The sequence below is a fragment of the Dromaius novaehollandiae genome, chromosome 1 (assembly GCF_036370855.1).
Source record: "Dromaius novaehollandiae isolate bDroNov1 chromosome 1, bDroNov1.hap1, whole genome shotgun sequence".
Taxonomy (NCBI): domain Eukaryota; kingdom Metazoa; phylum Chordata; class Aves; order Casuariiformes; family Dromaiidae; genus Dromaius; species Dromaius novaehollandiae.
The window spans coordinates 50769082-50788227 of record NC_088098.1 but is presented as its reverse complement, the minus strand read 5'-3'; the positions used below and the strand labels follow the sequence as shown (position 1 = coordinate 50788227).

The window sequence follows — 19146 nt, the reverse complement described above, 5'->3', positions numbered from 1 at the left end:
TAAGGGAATATTATGGCAAATAGCTTAGACGCCAGAAAGGATTAAGCAGTTCTCTGAATAGGACAAGCCCCAGCCATGATGCTGGGATAGAAGCCATAAAGGCTCATGCATCAATCCTGCGAAGACAGGAAGAAGTTCATTTTAGCAGTGATGGGAGAGAGTCACTGATGCTGTCATAGGTCTGTTCCAGGGTGGGAATCCTCTGTCACCACTGTCATGGATAATGATGAAACTGGTGCACAGGGCAGGGCTGCGAGGTGGAAAACAGATTCAAAAATGCATCCTGGCCATATGCTCACTGCTCACACTGGGACTTTTATCCCTCTTCATTTTCTGCTGTGTGCCCTGGTGTGAAGAAGGAAACTGCAGCTCCCTGTCCAATTTCACTATTAGCTTTCTCTCACCGTTATAGCTCTGCACCTGCATCCGTTCTGCCATGGCTCCCTCTGCCTATACCAGGATAGCTATTGGCAGATACTCTGCTCAGAGACCCAAATAGGCACCCACTGAGGCTCCATGAGTGGGCATCCAAAAGCAAGGAGGTTCCCTTCAGTATCCAAAACATGGCTACTTAGCTGAACTGTTAATACCTGTTGGCTCTGAAGTGCTGAGCTAGAATGCTCACAAAAATTAAACCTCGCTTGTGAGATTTCCAATGCTTTTTAGTGCTGGTCTTGTTACATTGGATCCAAAGTGTCTCCATGCCACAGTTCTCCATCTCTTCATCCTCCCCTTTCCACCAGTGACATTTTTTATCATTCACTATTTCCTTTCTTCATCCAGCTTCCTTCCTACTCTTTACTCTTCATACCTGACTGCAGGGTGATTTAGTGTTTTTATTTTTTTGATTGTTTCTATTTTTCTATTTGTTAGAGAAATTGGAAAGCCCCATAGCATCTGTTCACCTTTATTGTTTGACCTCAGGGTGGGGACAAAAGACTCAATGTGTGTGTTTCTGTAGGTGTGTAAGGATGGATGACTATGATATGAAACAATAGGTGAGAAGTAAGCTAATGATTGTAGTTCAGTCTTTATTTCATCAGAAAGCAGATGTGAAAAAGTGATCTAAGTTGGCCCTTCTTTGAGTGGAGGGTTGTTCCAGATCACCTCCGGAGATTCCTTCCAACCTAAGTTTCTCTATGGCTCTAAAAATCTTGTGACATTTTGGTCCTGAGCTGTAGCTTTTTTTGCTCATCTCACGGCATGTGGTATGGTGGAACTGAATAGTATCTGGAATCTTGTCTTCTAGGCACAGACATCCAATCAATTGTTCCTCCTTTCAGGGCCTAAATAAACCTTACCTTGCAGGAGAGCACAAAATTGCAATTTGAGAAGCTCATCTGTAGAAGTGTTTTGCCAATCAAGGGTTGCAATGCCAAATGCGGTCAAAGCATTTGCCTTTGGGAATGAGTGCTTGCTAGGTGAGGGAAGTGGAACTGCAGCTGGAACTGGACCTATAAGTGATTTTTTTCAGCACAGGTCCCTCCTTCCCCACCAATAAATGTTACTACCAAAATGATTCCCTTTGAGAACCTCTGTGGGCTGGATTCAGTCTTCTCAGTCTCTGAACTGTCCATGCTGGAGAACAGCTCCTGTCACAGCATCTCAGTTTCTTCCTAGAAATCCAGGTATTCTGGCATGATTTTTCCCATGTCGGAACAAACTGAAGGAAAGTGGAGAGGTGGAGGTTGTGATGGCAATGTAAATATTCCTGATCATCTAATATTTTCCTCCCATTTCACTGTAATAGCCACTATGTCTTGGATTCTGGCCTTCTATAAAGATTCTGAGAAGGATTTTCAGGGATATCAGACAGTGTAATTTTTTTAGACATTAAAAAAGCAGGGTCAAGAAACCCTATTTTGAGTGACTGGCTACTTGATGTACCATGGAAATCTATCCTTTGGAGGCACTGCAGGCATAGCTAGCCTCTGATGTCCCTTCTAAGCTACCACTGTCAGAGCTGCTCTGGATGGAGTAAGCCTGGGATTGACAGATGACATTTGCAACTTGAGAGGCCAGGGATGCTCAAAACAGTATTCCAGTGCCCACGCCACTGAGCTGTGTCCCTGTACAACCTTTGCTGTGTAACCTCCTCTTACTTAGTCACTGGCTACTGGTCTTAGTGGCAGTGTCTGTGTGTGTCAAGCTACAGAGAGTTTCAGGGATCCAGGAGCCATGAGGTCCCCTTCCTAGGCCTCAGTCTTCCCCCTACCCCTGCTCAACAGACCCTAAACAAACCTGTAGAATTGTGACCCTGGCTTATGCTGTTTTCTGACACCACTATCATCTGTGGCCTTTTTTTAATCAGCAGAGGCAGCATTTTTTGGAGTGGGTCAGCCTCCCCTCTCTAGCAGGAGCTATTGGAAAAGCTGACTGCAAACAGATTTTCACTGCCCCGATGTGGACTAATGTCAAATAGAGCCCAATGAGAGCTGACAAGCTGACAGACCCGATCCGTCAACGGAGGATGAGGAGGGGGGGAAGAGACTGTTTCTTACGCACGCCTTTGACAGGCAGAGAACAATTTCACAGATGGGCCAGCAGAGCTCCTGTAAGTGATACAAGTCCATATTTAATAGTCTCTCAGTTTCTGTGAAAGGGGACACAGATACATGAGATACATGGATAAGAAAAGTTCAGTGCCATGCACAAAGTAGCCCATAGGCATCCAGCTTCCAGGGAAAGGCTCCTATTTGGTATTGTCTCTGACCAATACAACACTGGTGTCCAGTGTTAGTGAACAGAGGTTGATGTGAGTGGGCTGCCAGGCAGCCCCTGCTGAGCTCAGAAGTAGAAGCCCCTTTTAACCTCTGCATCCTATGTGTGGGAAGTGCTAGCTGAGGCCTTCCCAGTCCTGAAAGAGGGCTGCAAGGACTCTCACAGATCTCCTGAAGAGTAATAGTGGTGATGAAGCCAAGGAGAAAATATTCGGGATTGGCTTCTTTTACTGGTGCACGGTTAGTTGTTGTCTGTACAGTGAAGGACTGTGGGGTGAAGACTGTCATCTCAGAAGAATGGCATCCTCTTGGGCACTGCCCTTGTCTTTGCTGAAATCAAAGATTCTGGAGTCAAAGCTTTGCTGGAGAAGGGAACTTGTGCCCCTTTGGGTTAGCATCACAGTGTCACCTGAGCCAGTGGGTCAGAATTATGGCAGAGAAGGACCCTTCACAGCTTACTCTTGTCCATGGGGCATGGTACCTTGCCAGGCTTAGAATCAGACCCCATCTCACTGCCAGCTATGACCCCAAACCTGAGCTCATCTGTTTAGGCCTACAGACTGACACCTCCTGTCACCTTATTTCAAGTTATTAAATGGGCCCTTTTCAGGTCCAATCTGAAAAGGAACAGCCCTCAGGAGCTTGCCTTTGACAAGCTAGTCCCACTGCACTGTCTTTCTAGGATCTTCCAGGTAGAAACCAGGAAATCAGTCTGTGTTGGACCCCACCTTTTGGTTGCTGCCTGAGCTTAGTCCGTATAAAAAAAACTAGTCCTATACTGACTCTTCTCCACATCTACAGGTTCACTATTTAAGTCCAAAATGGATCATTATCATCATTTTCTCTTTCCTTCTCCAAAGCACAGGCTGGTTTCAGGCCCCAACCCACAGTCCAGGTAGGAGCCTGGTCCAATACTGATAATTTTAATGCTGATACTGAGTTCATGAAGGCACCATACTGGTAACTCTGTATTAGACACCTGGGAAACTATGGAGTTGGGAAGAGTCAGTCAGCTGGAGTGAACCTGCTCTTTCCTCACCAGGAAAGTTGGGGAAAATGCTGCCATCATCTATGCTCATTCCCTTTATCCCAACTAACATGACCAGTGGTGAGGATAGGTTAGAATTGATCTGGTGGGCTGGGCTTGGTCTTCATTCACAGGAATAAGCAGACCAGCACGGATAAATCATTTGGTGGACCAGCAGAGCTATGGTTGGGCCCTCTGCTCATAGTGTAAGGATTTTGCTTCTCTTGAATAGCTCTGTAGCATTGCCAGTACAGGCTGGCTGCCTTATTTCATCAGTGCAGATGATTTAGGCAGATGAATGATTCCACTGTATGTAGAGCGAAGAGCACTTTGGGATCCTTTGCTCTCAAAGATATGCAGGAATACTAAGTTATTGTTGCATTAAAAGTCAAGCTACTTCACTGGTGCTATACCATCAGTAGTAATAGAAACACCTTGTTTAAAAGTATCAAAGCCAGGCTCTTTCCTTTAGTCTGGTCCATGTCCTTTTCTCTCACAAAGTGGAAACTGGCATCTCCTTGCTTTGTAACTGATTTGCAGTCCTTCTCTCCCTCTTTCCCCACCCTCACAGTGTCCTGTCCTCATACTACTGATTCATTGTGCAATCAGATGGGTGATAACAGATGCTTCAGGAGAAGGGAACCTTCCTCCACAATTTGCTTAGCCAGTTGTGTGGTTGGAGTAGGAGTCAATTCCTTCCTGCCGTCTGCAGCCGTCTGCAGCCTGAAACGACTCATCCATCCCTTATCATCCTAGGGGTACAACTATAAATACTAGCAAGGGTTCATAGAAGTTGCCAGGCCTTTTTAAGTTCTTGTTCCAAAACCTGCCTTTAATAGTTTCTTACGGCAGTAAAAGGCTTCTGTTGAAACATGGTATGCAAAGGGGTGTGAGTGGCTAGTCATTCATTTCACCAAGTTCTTGCCCTTGAAGTGTTGCAGAAGCCGGTTAGAAGGAGGTATCAACTCATTTTTGTAGTGTGCTTAATTTCCATCAGCAGAAGCTCCCCTAATTCTTCACTTGACTACAACATGGTGACATCTGTCATGTCTTAGAGATATGCTGGGACATTTGTTGTACTGCGTGGGGTAGATACAGTCGGAAAGGACATGGTCTTGTGCAAATAGGGATCAGGCAACTTTTAGTCAGACACAGCCCTCCTTCTTGCCTCAGCAGCTATGTTTGCAGGGAAGTAACATTTCCGTCTTAATTTCAGTGATTAGGAGTGACATCCTCTTTTTACAGACATCTGTGGTGTGAAAACAAATAAATTTGTGTGGTCCAAACTGATCCAGAAAGGTAGAAAGCAAACCAAAGGCTATCAGAAAATTATCCCTCTTTGCCTTGCTGCTTCCTATCTGCCCTCCCTCCCTGCTTGTTTTGTTTGCAAGTCCGAATTTCCTCCCACTCTGCAGCTCTGCCCAATTCAGCTGGGCCCGGCAGAGGTGAGGGCACTGTGGGACAGGGTGGCACCCTTGGGCTGTGGGTGCTGGGGCTAAGGGACATGGCTGCTGGGGCCATCTCTCCTCACCAGGGGCTGACTGGGTCCCCAGTGCCCCTGGCCCCTCCAGCGACCTCCCTCTGGGGCTGTTTTTGGGATCCTGGCTGACTTTGGCAGTTGGCTGCAATGTGAGATGGTTCCCATGGCAACGGTACCCAGTGCTGTGAGCTCCCTCCGCAGTGCTCTCCATCTCCTCGCCCCCCATCCCTCCTGCCTCTGAAGTCTGTTGCCATGGAAAAGTTATAATCCACATAGAATTTCAGAGTTATCCTCCCCTCCCCTTTTTTTTCTTTTTTGGTAAAAAGTTTGATTTTCAGCTTAATGCGTGGGTGGGGGAGGCTCCATCTGCCTCTTTGAAACCTGGTCCTTGGGCGTGAGGGGAGTTTCTCTGTCTTGGACTCTGACGTCCTCGGAGAAGGAGGGTGGTGGGATGCTGCGGAGGGGAACTCCAGCATGACGAGTGCCCCAGTGGGATACAGGTTACCGCTCTGCTCTAAGAAGTGTTTATGTGACACAGGATGTTACAACCTTTTTTTTTTTCTTTTCAAGGGGCCATGTCATTTAGAGCCTGGAGGCTGAATCAATGATGTTTCAGCTCTGAAGTTATGTTAGAGTCAAAGTAGGAGTGAGAGATTTCTGAAAGATGCCTCCTCTGGAGGTTACTTTTTCCAAAATGATCATAGTGAGTGCTGCCAGCAGAAAACGGTGCAGACAATTCATACGCTCCCACAATATGTGCATAGCAAGAGCTGTGGAAATGATGCAGCCTAAGGTACCCATTCAGAATGAGACCAGAACTAGAGCCCATATTACCCCATCTGGCACTTATGCTATATCCCAGCCTCTCAGGGTATGTCCACACTCTGTCAGGACTTCTGTGTGAGGTTTTCAGGTTGAATTTTAGTTTACATAGGCACCAACAAAAGTGAAATCAGGGAAGTAGAGGTTTCTGCTGAGATTGAAATTACTTGGCTATATATCTTTGATAAAAAGATCTACCTAGCAGCTAGATCTACCTAGCTACCTAGCTTTGCAGCCCTGGGTAGTAGAGTTGGTCGAATTGAAGGTAGCCGTGGTCTGGTGATAGATGTAGGAATTGACCCTCTGCTGCACTCTCCATGGAAATGTGCTGGTCTCACTCGCAGCACGCTTGCTGTTTCCATCTGTGCTGTGTTCAGGCTTCCCACAGTGAGCATTGTGGCTTGGGAATCCCAGATACATGTTGGAATATCTTATTCAAAATATTTCTAGGTCTAAAGAGTCCTAGAAGTTTCTTGAGGAAAGGAATATTCTTGGGATATTTCCTACTCTGACTGTTCAGGAGGGAGCAGAGGAAGAAATCAGGTAATATATCCCAAATTTGGACCTTGTACTTCTTTCAGACCTCCTGAGAGTCTTCTATTGGAGGCAATGTTAGCATCATGCCTGAGGCTTCTTTAAACTGACCTTTTCCTGGAAAAAAAGCAGAGAAGTAATTCAGGATCGAGTGCAGCTCCAAAGTAAATGGGCACATTTACTTCACTGGAAATGCAGCTACAAGGAGTTATTAGACTCTGTCTCTCTCTTTCCCTGTTCAGGAAACAATGAAGATACAAGTCTTTTTTTAAAAAAAAAAAACATACAGACAGCTACATTCAGACAGCCTGCTGCAGGCACCTAACCTATGCATTGCAGTTATGTCTCCTCATTGTGTGTATTAGGCGATCTGAGTCACTCGCTGCTTGCCTGGCCTCAGATGGCACAACAGTCACAGAGCCTAAATGGGGCACCTGGAGTAGGTGATGAAGTATAACCTGGAGTCTTTTCAGACTGTTGGATAAAATTATTGATTTACAAAGCCATAAAGTAACAATGCTGGGTCATTGTAACTCCTCTTCTCTTGCATGAATTCCTGGAAGGTGATGGATTTTCAGCTGCCACACGCTGTGGTCTGTCCTACAGAAAGCCAAAGGCTTGATCTATCAGCAATGCTGGCCCTTCTACAACTTTCCCTGTCAATATGCCTTTATTCTGTTCTAGCAAACAGAATTTCTTCAGTCACACTCTTTGGGGAGCTGGTCTCCTATATTCAGTTTTTTCTGACACTGCTGTGGAAGAGGCGTGAGTAGTCACAGTGCTGTTTTGGGCACTTGTCACGAGGACCCCATCTGTACATTTCATAGAGGTTCCTGGACATACAACAGCGGATAAAAAATCTTCAGTCACTACCAGTCTGGACTAGGAGTTGAACTGGTGACCTGGAGGCAAATATTTCTGTCTTTTTGTGTCCTCTGGGCCCCAGATATGGATCCCAAAGTATTTTCCTGAGTGCTGCTTGAGAACCTGAGAGTGCACTGACCGTATTAGCAGACACAGTAGACCTCCTGTGCTTATCAATAGCTTGCATAGCCCCAAACATTGGTCTGTCCTATAGCAAGAGGAAGATAGAGAGGAATGTACCTTTGTTTCACATAGTCTGGCCTACAAACTGCATCAGAAAACACTCTACAAAATTAGTAATACAAGGCACAAGTCGGATGTGATATAAATGATGTAAATGTTTGAACTCTGAGTAGGACTTTGGCAGTGTTCCCAGCCGTGTTCAAAATGTACCCATGATATTTCCATCACCCATATTGGGAACCCACTAAAGACAGGCAGAAAAGACTTAGGTTGAGTTTATTATCCATATTTATCATTCCTTTCAGAATAGCATCCTCCTCCCACACTGCTTCATCCTCACAACACTACATGTGCACCTAGCTCAAAGCAGGAGGCTTTGCACCCTGACTTGTGGGGCTAGAGTTGAGAGTGGTGTGATATGCTTGAGGCATTCAGCATGCATTAGGAAACCCAAAATAGATGGTGCAGGGGAAGATGGACCCTGTAGTTGTGGAAGTAGAGGTAATGTAAGGGGATTGGAAACTGCTGGACCTTGGGATGGGGCAGAAAGGAGGAGCGTATTAGTATAGGAACCCAGACTGGAAAGAGATTCTTGGTATTTCTCTCCCTTTTGGATCTTTCCAGTGTTTGCAGTAGGGATGACGTCAGCGAAAGGACACAGAGAAGTTATGGCTGTTACCAGGGTGGGGGGGAGCAGAAGCTAGGGGCTGAGGATTGGCAGACTGATTTTTGGTCTCCAGGACAAGAGGAGGAGATGAATGGCCAGGCAAGATGGCGCAATGGAAACTGAGCTGGAACCTAGGGTCATCCAGGGAGTACCTGGGTGAGGAGTCACTGACTTTCAAAGCCTTCCTCGCCCACCATAAGTGCACAGGAAGTGCTAGTGGTTGTGCGCTTTGGCTGGATGCAATGAAAGCAGCAGTTGCCTGGCAATGGCTGCACTGGAAGTGCTGGTGGAGGTAACAGGTGGCATTAGAAGGCCAATGGGAAGGACAACAAAGATGGCAGTTTGGGTGGTGAAGAGGGTGGGAAAAGCAGCAGCTGAGGAAAGGGTGCTGGTGGTGATGAGGGTACTGATTGCGCTGAGCACTATAATAGTGGTTGGAGTGCTAACTGCAAGTGAAGACAAGAGTGACTAATTACAGACATGATTATGAAGATGAGAAGGCAGGCTCAAGAAGGAGTGGTGAGGTCTGAGACTATGACACTTTGCAATGCAGAAGCTGCTTCTTGGTATGGTGTTACAAGGGGATTTAGTGCTTCTGCTCTGATATTTACTGAAGCTGTGTTCTTTCTCTGTGTCAGCTTGGGACTTGCTTGCTTCTCCTGTCTCGCTCTTGGCTTTCTTTGCTATTGCAGCATTTTCCTTGTTTGCATGTTGTGTGGACAGAAATGCATTAATGGCTTTGTGCAAAAATAAATGAAAAAATTAGAAATCTTAAATTAGACTCTGCCCCACTGCTGATGCATACTTGATATATGTACTTGATATATATACTTGTTATACAAATCTGTGAGGTCTTCTCAGGAAGAATGAGGTTTTCCTGATGCTGCAAGAAAAAAAATCACAAGGAAGTTTAAAGGGGAGGGGTAAAAAAAGAACCATAATCGTTCTGAGACCTTCCTCAGCCCAAGGAAGAGTTAATGCTTTAAATGCAATGTAATTTCAGTGGCACTAAAGAACATGTTTCCATGGAAACATCAACCCACGGAGGAAGAGAAAGAGAGAGGAGGGAGAGGGAGTGAGCAGAGAGAACTGGCTCCTCTGACACAGGAGGAACAGCAGAATTTGAACCCCCACACAATTACTGACAGAAGCAATTATTTATTTGTTTTAATCGATTCTCCATTGGACATGTGATACGGATGGGAAGAAACTAACAGGGTTTCATCTTGGCTCAGCCACTTCAGACGCATGAAAATCCAGCCACACGTTTTAGATCAAGTGTTCTTACGGGCAGTGACTCCGTTTTTGCAAATACTGCAAATTTTTTGTTCTTGCAAATACCATGAATACTTTCAACACTTTATAAACATTGAATAACCCCAAAGTCACTTGCAGGTTTTTTGGTGGGTTGAAAAAGTTAAGTTATTCTGCTGTTTTAGAGAAAACGAAGGGATTTATTTCAATCTCTCCAGCTGCTTTAGTGTTGCTTGGTCCCTGCAGCAGTGAGAGGAAAGTCTCCTGCCAGATTTGAGTGGTCTGTCTGGAAGCAAGAAAGTCCTCAAAGCTCTAGGGAGAAATTGGTGTGCTCACCCAGTTGCTGGTCTTGGCTCCCAGGGCAGAATAGAGTGAGCTCTGGATAAATACAAAGATATTCTGATCTTTAATTCCCAGAATACCAGGCACCTTCAGAAGACCAAAGGGGCTGTTCACATGCACATCTACTTGGCCAATTGTTTTAAACTGTGATCCATAGCCATGTGGGTCCACAGGAGATTTTTAAAGAATGTACAAAAATGATTAATAAGAGTAAGACTGTTGTCAGTAGGATTAAATTCATTGTATGGGGCCTGTAGTTCTACTGGAATATTTTTTTAAGGATCTGCAAATTGAGAAAGCTCGAAAAACATCATCCTGGGTGAAGAATTACTGTGAAGAGACTTGTTTGACTTCTGTTCTGTGACTGCTTGTCCTGTCAATGTTTGTATGACTATGCTCTAAGACAGATAAACAGATCTGAACGATGTCTCTTAACCTTTCAGTGTTTGCCTGTTCGTAGCAGCATGGCTTCCATCAGTGACCTGTTAGGTGGATGCCAAGACATAATTATGGCCTATTGCCTTTTCTGACAAATGTAATTTTCCATGCTTTTACTGCCTCATGTAAATCTACCACAGCCAATTTTTAGTCCTTTCAGATGGGACAGAAATACCTTGGAGACAAGTTTTACTTAGGAGAAAAGTGATATAATACCTATTCCTCATGAATAAGGAAGGATAGAAAACCGTGGAAATCAAAAATAATACTTAAAAAAATAGCAGGAATTTATTAACTCAGTTAAAGTTTGTGGCTTAATCCAACTTTGGACTGAAGGTTTAGTTTGTATTTTATCCAGTCACTGTAACAATTTTGACCTTAAAGCCACTCTCTATTAGCTATTTTCTACTACTTAAGGGTTTGGTGAGTCAGTTCAGAAGTATATTTGTTTTTATCTAAGATTTATGGATAAAAAAGCTTCCTGAGAATAGACTGATTTCTTATGACATTTATAGATGTTTTCAGCTTTAATCAGAATTTTATCTGAATACACTTTTCCTTGTTTCAGTTTTATTTCCAATGAGGCCAGAAGGTTTAGAGGTATATTGTCAAGCCAGTTGGGGCTGTGTAATTTTTCCAGCAAAATTAAAAATTTTTAAAGGAAGTGTTGCAAGTTTAATATTTTGGTTTGAAAATGGAATATTCTGATATAGAAATTTTATTTGCTGTATCTTGTGATTAGGAGCATGGGAACTTTATGTTCCTGTGTCTCCTTCTTGACACCTGGTCAGACTAAATCGCCAGTAATATCCCTTCCCTTGGGGTGCTGCTGTCTTTAGTAGGGAAAATGTTTCTGCCAATTTGTTAGCCCCCTTTCCCATTGATAGACAATTTTTCCTGGCTCTGGCATTTGTGAAAATAGGTCAGTCAGGATGTGTGTGAGAGAAATGTTAGGCTTTGGCCAGGTTTTCAAGATATTACTGGGACAGACACAGCAGACAGAGGAGAAATGAAGATTTGTCCTGCCCTTTTCTCCATAAAGAGGTCATCTCATCCTAATCTATACCTATGTTTCCTATGAGTGACCTGGCTCTCACAGTCCAGCCTTGGTACTGTCAGCAGCACACTGGCAAAGGGAATGTAAAATGACACTTGAACTGAATGACAACCTCTCTTTCCCTCTTTCTAATATAGGTAATGACTGCGCAGGATGAAAAGCAATGAGAAATCAAGTCCTAGATGGTTTTAGCTACACAGAAAAAAAAAGTTATCATGGAAACCCTGAAGCTCAGGGAAGCAGCGAGATGAGCAGCCTTTCACTTAGGTGTCATTAATATAATTTCTGCCCCAGGTTGGAGCCGACCCTATGTTCCCCGTGGGGGTAGTTCAGTGGCCCTGCACAAGTCCCCCCTCCGTCCGCTTCCTGATGGACAGTTGTCCACGCTGCAAAATCCTGTGCTACTGCATACTACTCTTAGCATTTTCAGGAGAGAGGCTAGGGATTGTTCAGGCTGTGGAAGGTTAACTTCTCATTCTCAGGAATGGTCCTGTCTCCCGAGGATCAAGCAACACATATAGGAAAGTGGACCTGCCATTGCTCTGTCTTCATATACTCTAAGGATAGATATATCCTCAGTCTCCAGGGACTGTCAGCTCAGAATCTTTCTGAAGTGACATATTCATGGTAGATACATGGAGGGAATGTGAAATAAAATGAAAGAACTGTTTTTTAAATATTTGAAAGTGGGAGTGATGGAAAAATTCATCCTTCCATAGCATTTGGGAGCAATTGCTGGGAAATCTTAGCACACAAGTACATTGTTTTCAAAACATCTTTGCAGAATAAGATGGAGAAATAGCAAAGACAGATCAGTAAAAATCTCTCTTCCACCAGAAACGGATGTTTCACAGGCCAGAATAAAACATGAGAAAAATGCAAACTCCTAAGCGTGAGAGGTCAGAAGCTCAGCTGACCAGACAGTACCACTCCATCGACATCAGCTGAATATTACCTATTTATTCCAGCCTAGAATCTGCCCCCCTGTGTTTTAAAAAGGTGTGGGCAGAAGGGACAAACTGAATTAATCTCTTATATCCCTGTCATAGCCTGAAGGTTATGCAAGAACTTTCCTAATCTAGATGCTTGAAGAAAATAATTTTGAATTCTGGGTGTTCCTCTAAAGCCTGCTGGTTGGGTTGTTTCCCAATAGTACAAAAAGTGTGTAGCCTGGACAGATTTGCTGGTGCAGGATGCCTGCACAATTTGAAATTTGGTTGTTCTCTTTTTTACACTTTCTTTCTTGCAGCACATCCCCCCAGATTCAGTGGTATCACTGACAGTGGGAGAAAAAGGAGCAAATAAGGAAGAATCAGATGCTGTTCCTTTAAGTTTATTTTTTTCTGGTTAATGGCTGCTTCTTTCTTTTCCTTTTTGTTTTGTTTTTGTTCTTCCTCATGATAGCAGAAAGAGCAGAGTCTATGCCTCATATTATGTTAAATCAGTTGCATTCTTGCCCTTTGCATGGAATCCTTTTGCTGTAAATTGTACATGACAATGTCCAGATGTTACACAAATACAGCCAGATGTGTCTGCATTTCACAACTTAACAAGCCATGGGCACTGCAGCAGTGGCAGGCAGCACAGGAGGCTGTCTGAGCACAGGGGGGATAAGTGATGGGGAAGTCTCTGAAAGGAGGAGTGATAGCTCATTCCGGGTCAATACAAAGGATGGGAAAGTTTTATCTAAGGCCCAGGAAAAGCACTTTCTAATCTTTTGGGGGATGAGCAATTGGATTCGATATCACCTGGAGACTGCCTTATCTCGCGAGATCTCATGTACTTGCAGCTGGGTCCGGATGGCTGATGTGCATGTATTGGTTGTCCTCTGAGGCAGAGGCAGCCACTGAAATGCTGAGCAATGGTAAGCAGAAATAATACCCATATTATTTTAAGCTTCCCATGGGTTTGTGGGAATGAAGGTTTAAATCAGAAGTTGACAGGATCGGTTGCAGTTTTCCCATTAAAAAATTTCTACACTATTTCAGTCTCTTGGATGAGAGCAGAAGCTATTAACAGCATAGTTAGTATTGGTTAATCCTTTATTTGTCCATCACTTGCCCTTTGAAGGTCAGAATTCCCCCTTTGCAGATAAATACTCTGGTCCTAAACTCCCTTTTGCTCATCCTTTAAGTCCACCCACCTTACTACCTATCAGGCCTCGTGCAAGCAGAGGCCAGGCTGGGGGTTTGCAGGCACTGTGGCAGGGCAGGAATGATGCACCCTGCCAAGGCTGTTTGCATCCTCCCAAGCCAAGCAGGGTGTTGCTGAGGCCTGGGTAAGGTACATGATTTGGATCTGTGGTGCTGGGATGCACCAGTGTGCCAGAAACGCTGCTCTCCAGTTTTCCGTGGGCATGAAGGTGGTCTTGGCAGGCAGCCACTCCTGTCTCCAGTAACTCTGGCCAATGGCTGTTTGATGCTGTCAGCAGGGGGAAAAAGGCTATTTTAACATGCAGATCCTGAGGGGCAAAGGCCTTGCACTGCCTTCACCTCACTGTTTTCTTACACTGCCAAACTGGCCTCATTATTTCACTTTACAGTGAGTTATGAAGAGGCTGATGGTAGTCTGTGTCACCTTCCCCTTATTCCACATCAAACTCCATCTGCATTTTACCCTGCAAATTCTCTCCAGCAGAGGTATTCCTTGGCCTTTCCTTTTCTGCCCTCCACCAACACTCTCTTCCTCCTTTTATTCTTCACTTGTGTGCTGGACTGCTGAGATGATTCCCTGATGCTGACACTGGAGAGGGTGTTTTATTTATATGGCCTGTCTTATTCAGGAAAGTAGTCAATATTAGGATCATCATGCCATTTCAGACAGACTGCTTGTTGCATCTCAGCATAACAAGCACTGACAGTGCACAGGGGAGTGTGTGTGTGTGTGTGAGTGCATGTTAGGTAGGGAGGGCTATGGGCTGAACCAGGGCATTATCCACATTTGCCCATGTAGTCAGTAGCTTCAAGAGGAGCTGATTCCCATCGAGAAATTGGAGACAGAAGTAGAAGTGGTTAGTACTGATTTCAAGCTCATCCACTTCAGTGCTGTCTCTGAGGTCGAGAAAAATTTGGTTAACTCCCTCCCTGTCTCCCACCAAATTCCCTCAGCCTGCCACGTTTTCTTCTCCAGGCTTTTCCCATCACTAGCTGAAACCATTTAAAATGTCATAGTCACTCTGCTGGTCCTAAACTGGCCATTTGATACGGTTTTAATGCTCTATTTCCTATGCTAACCAGCCTTGGAAACACCCTCCATTAGCTTGCAGGGCTGAAAGTCTCAAATTTAGGACAGGTGGTGTTACCGAGTGGTCAGAGAACAGGACGGGGAGTCAGGTACCCCTGAGTCTTGTTACTGGCTCTTCCACTGACTTGTCCCTTATTTCTTTGTTGCTGCCTGCTCATCCGTACAGCAGAGCTCACACTGCCAGCCTGCCTCCACAGTGTTGTGTGCGTCTTGCTTCTGTGCAGCTGAATTCGAGCACTGTAGCTGCTGTGTCTCCACTGGACTGGGGAAGGGTTGGACCCTTCTGTGCTTGCAGTGAGCTGCTCCAGAAATGAACATATAAGCAGAATTCTTTGATTCTAGCAAGTTAAATTAATTTGCCTGCCCCTTCTCTCTCTCTTTCTCTCTTCATCATGGAGTCTAAAACACCCTTTGCAGCCAGTGACTGACTCAGTGCAGACATGCCAGTCTCTCTCCCAGACTCCCTCGTTCCCCGTTTGGGGACTGGTGTGTGTGTAGGCTGCATGGAGGAAATGACACCTTCTGGCCTTGGTGGTTGTGCTGGTGTACCTGGGCAGTGCTACTGCTGAAGGGGATGGCCCTTGCTGCGTTAGTGATGAAGTGCAGAGCCACCCGCAGCACACTGCTGGCTGGGCCTGCCAGGGAATCCTTCAAGTCCTGACACTTTGATGTGCAGGCTTCCCCATGACTCAGCCTGCCCCCGTCCTGCCCTGATCCTTCTCACATCCCTGCTAGAATTGTCAAAAATCTATCTTGACCATGCCGGTTCTTTGTTCATGTGCCCCCCCTCCGCTTAGAGGCTCATCTTTCCCCCAGCATCTACCCCAGGTCCTTCTGCTGCCCAGCTTACCTCCTTGGGATCTCCAAGATAAGTAAGAGAGGGAGATCAAAGGAAGCCCAGCAGCTCCTCAGGTCTCACTTGTGTCCTCCATCCCAAGATAGGCAACTGGCTTGGGCAAGCTGCGGGAGCATGAAGCAGGGCAAACGGGAGGTGCTTTTCTCTACTCCTCCTGCGAACTTTGGTAAACATCTTGCTAGCGGGTTAGAATGAAAACCCTCTGAAGAGTTATTGTGCCAAATTTGGAGGCTAATTTCAGTCACTAAGGTGTGAGGTGAGGGATTTTAGTGCTGCTTTAAGTGTAAATCTCAAGGCAGCTCCAAGGATCGAGTCACTGATGATCTCTCCTTGATTATTATTAGTGGTTCTAATCTTCCTGGTGGAAAACAAACAGAAATTACACCCTCTTGTCTTATATCTCTTGCTGATTTCTGTGAACTCTCCTTGTGAACCTGTACAAGGCAGATTCCCACAGTGGCATCATCCTTGGATGGGAGGGGGAAGAGGGCCGAGAACTGTCTAATATTGCTGTTTATTTAATTAAATGTTGGCACTGCTTTCAGAATACTGACATATAAAGCTGCATCTCCCATCAGGCTAATGGCATCCTCATCTTCTTGCAGTCTTGCCCTTTCTTTTTTCTGGTGGCCAGTACAGAGAGGTCATGAAGTGGATATAGCTGTAATCTCGGTCCACTTGAAAATCAGCCTGTTACAATGTTTTGCACTGGGCTCCCTTAAGGCTGTGTTTCTTACACTGAGTGCATCCCCTGAAGGTCACAAGACGGAGAAAATACGGAACTTCCTTTAGAAGTAAACATAACTGCTAATTGTATGTGGTAAGGGGGAATTAGTGGATGATTTTGGTTAGCTGATGGAGCTAGGAAAAAAGAGTTTGGGAGAAGGAAGAAGCTAAAATCTTGAGCTCCTTTTTAACTTGTTCAAGGAAGTTTGCCTGTTACCAACGTTTTGCTTAAATTAGTAGAGTTCTCTGTGTGCAGATACTGGGATAGTGTGAACACCCTGAAAGGACAGAAATCTGGAGGTGAATTGTTTTTATTCTTGACATAGGTTCAAATCAAGTTCAGAAGAGACAAAATGAGGTTGAATACACGGAAATGTTTCCTGGTGTTGTAGTGTAATAAAGTGGAAAAGCCTCTCATGTCTGTAATGGAAATATTGCTTGTGTAATTTATAAAAGAATTGGGCAAAACATGGGAGGCCAGACTCTTGGGGCTAGCCCTGCAGACAACTTGGTCACCTCTGACTCTCACAGTGATGTGATGCTACTGGTGTTAGAGCAGGTGTATACAGGCAAATTCTACTCCACACAAGCAGATTGTGAACTGAAGTGAATTATATGAACAGGGGAAACTGTCAGAGTGCCACGGAGATGTCTTATAAGCCACTGAACTGTGAAATGTCTATTTGCCTCCTCCTCTTTCCCACAGTGTCGTTCTGGATGTCCTGACAGTTAAGAAAGTGATAGACCTGATGCTCATTTACAGCAACACCGCTTCAACATGCTCTAACAATACAGAAAGGCCTTGAAATGGGTGTAGCTGTAATCTTGGTCCACTTAAGGTCTTCCCCACTGCCAGAGCTGAGTGAGGAGGCCTTAGGATAAATGAGATTGAAGCCTGGACTGGTTAATAGTCCATTTGTGCAACTGACATGAGATGGCCCAAAGGGGGGTGCCTTGCACTGAAGTGATGGAGCCTTTCCAGACAAAGACAATCATTAGTGTTGGCTGCATAGATTTTCCGCGCTGATCACCCTTTAGTTTGATCTTGCTGGGTATAAGGCATGACTCTATCCCTAGGGAAAAGGACTTTAACTGGGCTATCTCAACATCCACTGTCCTTATTCCTAAGATGTTTCAGAGAATTGCTTTGGGCCCCATAAGGCATGCTGTCTCTAATAGGTATGGAGCTCCTCGCAGGTGTGCCACCCCTTTCTCTACTCTGCAGCTTCCCTCATCATAGTCTGGATGTGTGGGAGGGCTCTGTCTCCACTTGTGCACCTGTAGGCCATAGCTGTCCTCAAATAAAATGTGAAATCTCCTTTGGAGAGTGAGCAAAATATAGACCGTGGAGCGTGTTTACATGGATCCCTCTGCCCTTTGAGGTAAGGGGAAATCAAGGACTGCAAGCACATGTATACACACATGACTCCTATGTGTACTTCCATGAATTCAGGAAGAGCCAGAGTGGGACACTGCTTCCCTATCCCAGTCACAAAACAGAGGAAATTGCCCTGACTTGCCTTATTCTCCCAGTTCCTTGAATAACTGTACTGCTCCTACCACCCCCTTCCTCTTGGATTTTCCTTTGCTGTCACCAGCTGAATAATAATTGTTGGTACTGTGTTCCTACTGTCCTGGCTTAAACTCAGAAGAGAGAGGCAGACCCTTGTTTCAGGTTTGGTTCCCAAGCATTAACATTCTCCTCTCTCTTTTCTCTCTCTTGCAGGTACCTGATTAATGTCACCTTCGAAGGCAGGAATTTGTCGTTCAGTGAGGATGGATACCAGATGCATCCCAAGCTGGTCATCATCCTTCTGACCAAGGAGAGGAAATGGGAGAGGGTAGGATATGTTTAGTAATTCTCAAACTGCATCAGGGAGGAGGAGGATGGAGGAAGGCTCCAATCAAATACTCTGCCCCACACCCTTCTCTACTTTTATCAAGGGCTGACCAGCACTTCCCTGCATTTTGAGCCACTGGTATCTCCAATACCCAGGCTGCTGTCTTTTCCATGCAGGATACCATTACATTCCTTCATTAGCATACATAAAAAATTCATCAGCTTCCCCTTCTGTCACCTCTGAACATAAATTTTCCTGCCTTTCAGAGAAGAGTCCTTCTCTGTGACGGGAATTTCAGTGGCAGAGAAGGAAAATATTTCTCTATATGGCTTGTAGGCTGTGAAATTCTGAGTGCTAAATGGCTGTGATTGAGCTACAGCCACACTTTGCAGTGTGCCAGTGTTAACTGTGCTTGATATCTCTGGCCAGTGTCATTTGCAATAGGATGGTGCATTAAGTAGGATGTGTATGTGAGATCCTATCAGGTTGCTCAAAGTTGCAAATTTGCATATTTCTGGATAATTTGCATGTAACCCAAAGAACCAGCTTAGAAATGGTGTGGATTTCAGTGTTAGTGCAAAGCACCTCCCACATAAATGCCAAGGGTCCATGCTCAGAATAAGCATTCCCAAAGGGTTTGAATCAGCTGAGTAAAGGGGGTATTTTGAAGGCTAAGGAAAGAACAGATAAAAAAGTGATGGGGTGAGAAATCAGAGCAAAAGCATAGGGGAATTCAGCAGAGCACTCAACAGATATGGACCAGAGCTCGGCCTGGATGTGACCATATTTATGGCCTTGAAAGTGCCCCCTTGCCTCACCAGTCATAGAAAGCCTTCTGTCCTTGACCACTTGTCCCCTTTGTGGACTTGCAAGTGGCCTATGTGACCAAAGCCAGGAAGCAATTCATGGGGAAATGAGTAGGAAATAGAAAGCTCTCAGGACAAGTGCATTCAGAAGAGGCCTGGAGGAGCAGGTTTTGGAGGATGCAGAAGAAAGGTTGCAGTAGTGCCTTTCAGACACCAAGTTTTGCCAGTCATTGCAGGAGTCTGGGGAGATGGTGAAAGGTGCTGCTGGCTTGTGCTTGAGTTTGAG

At 45.0% G+C, this 19146-nt stretch overlaps 1 protein-coding gene across 1 annotated transcript in view; it reads left to right on the top strand.

The window, feature by feature from the left end:
* The window catches only part of GRIN2B (glutamate ionotropic receptor NMDA type subunit 2B), a 219272-nt gene that overhangs the window by 113418 nt on the left and 86708 nt on the right, over positions 1–19146 (top strand). The window contains exon 4 of the mRNA XM_026101026.2: positions 17940–18054. Coding sequence (XP_025956811.2) covers positions 17940–18054 — 115 coding nt within the window. The remainder of the gene's footprint in view (positions 1–17939; positions 18055–19146) is intronic.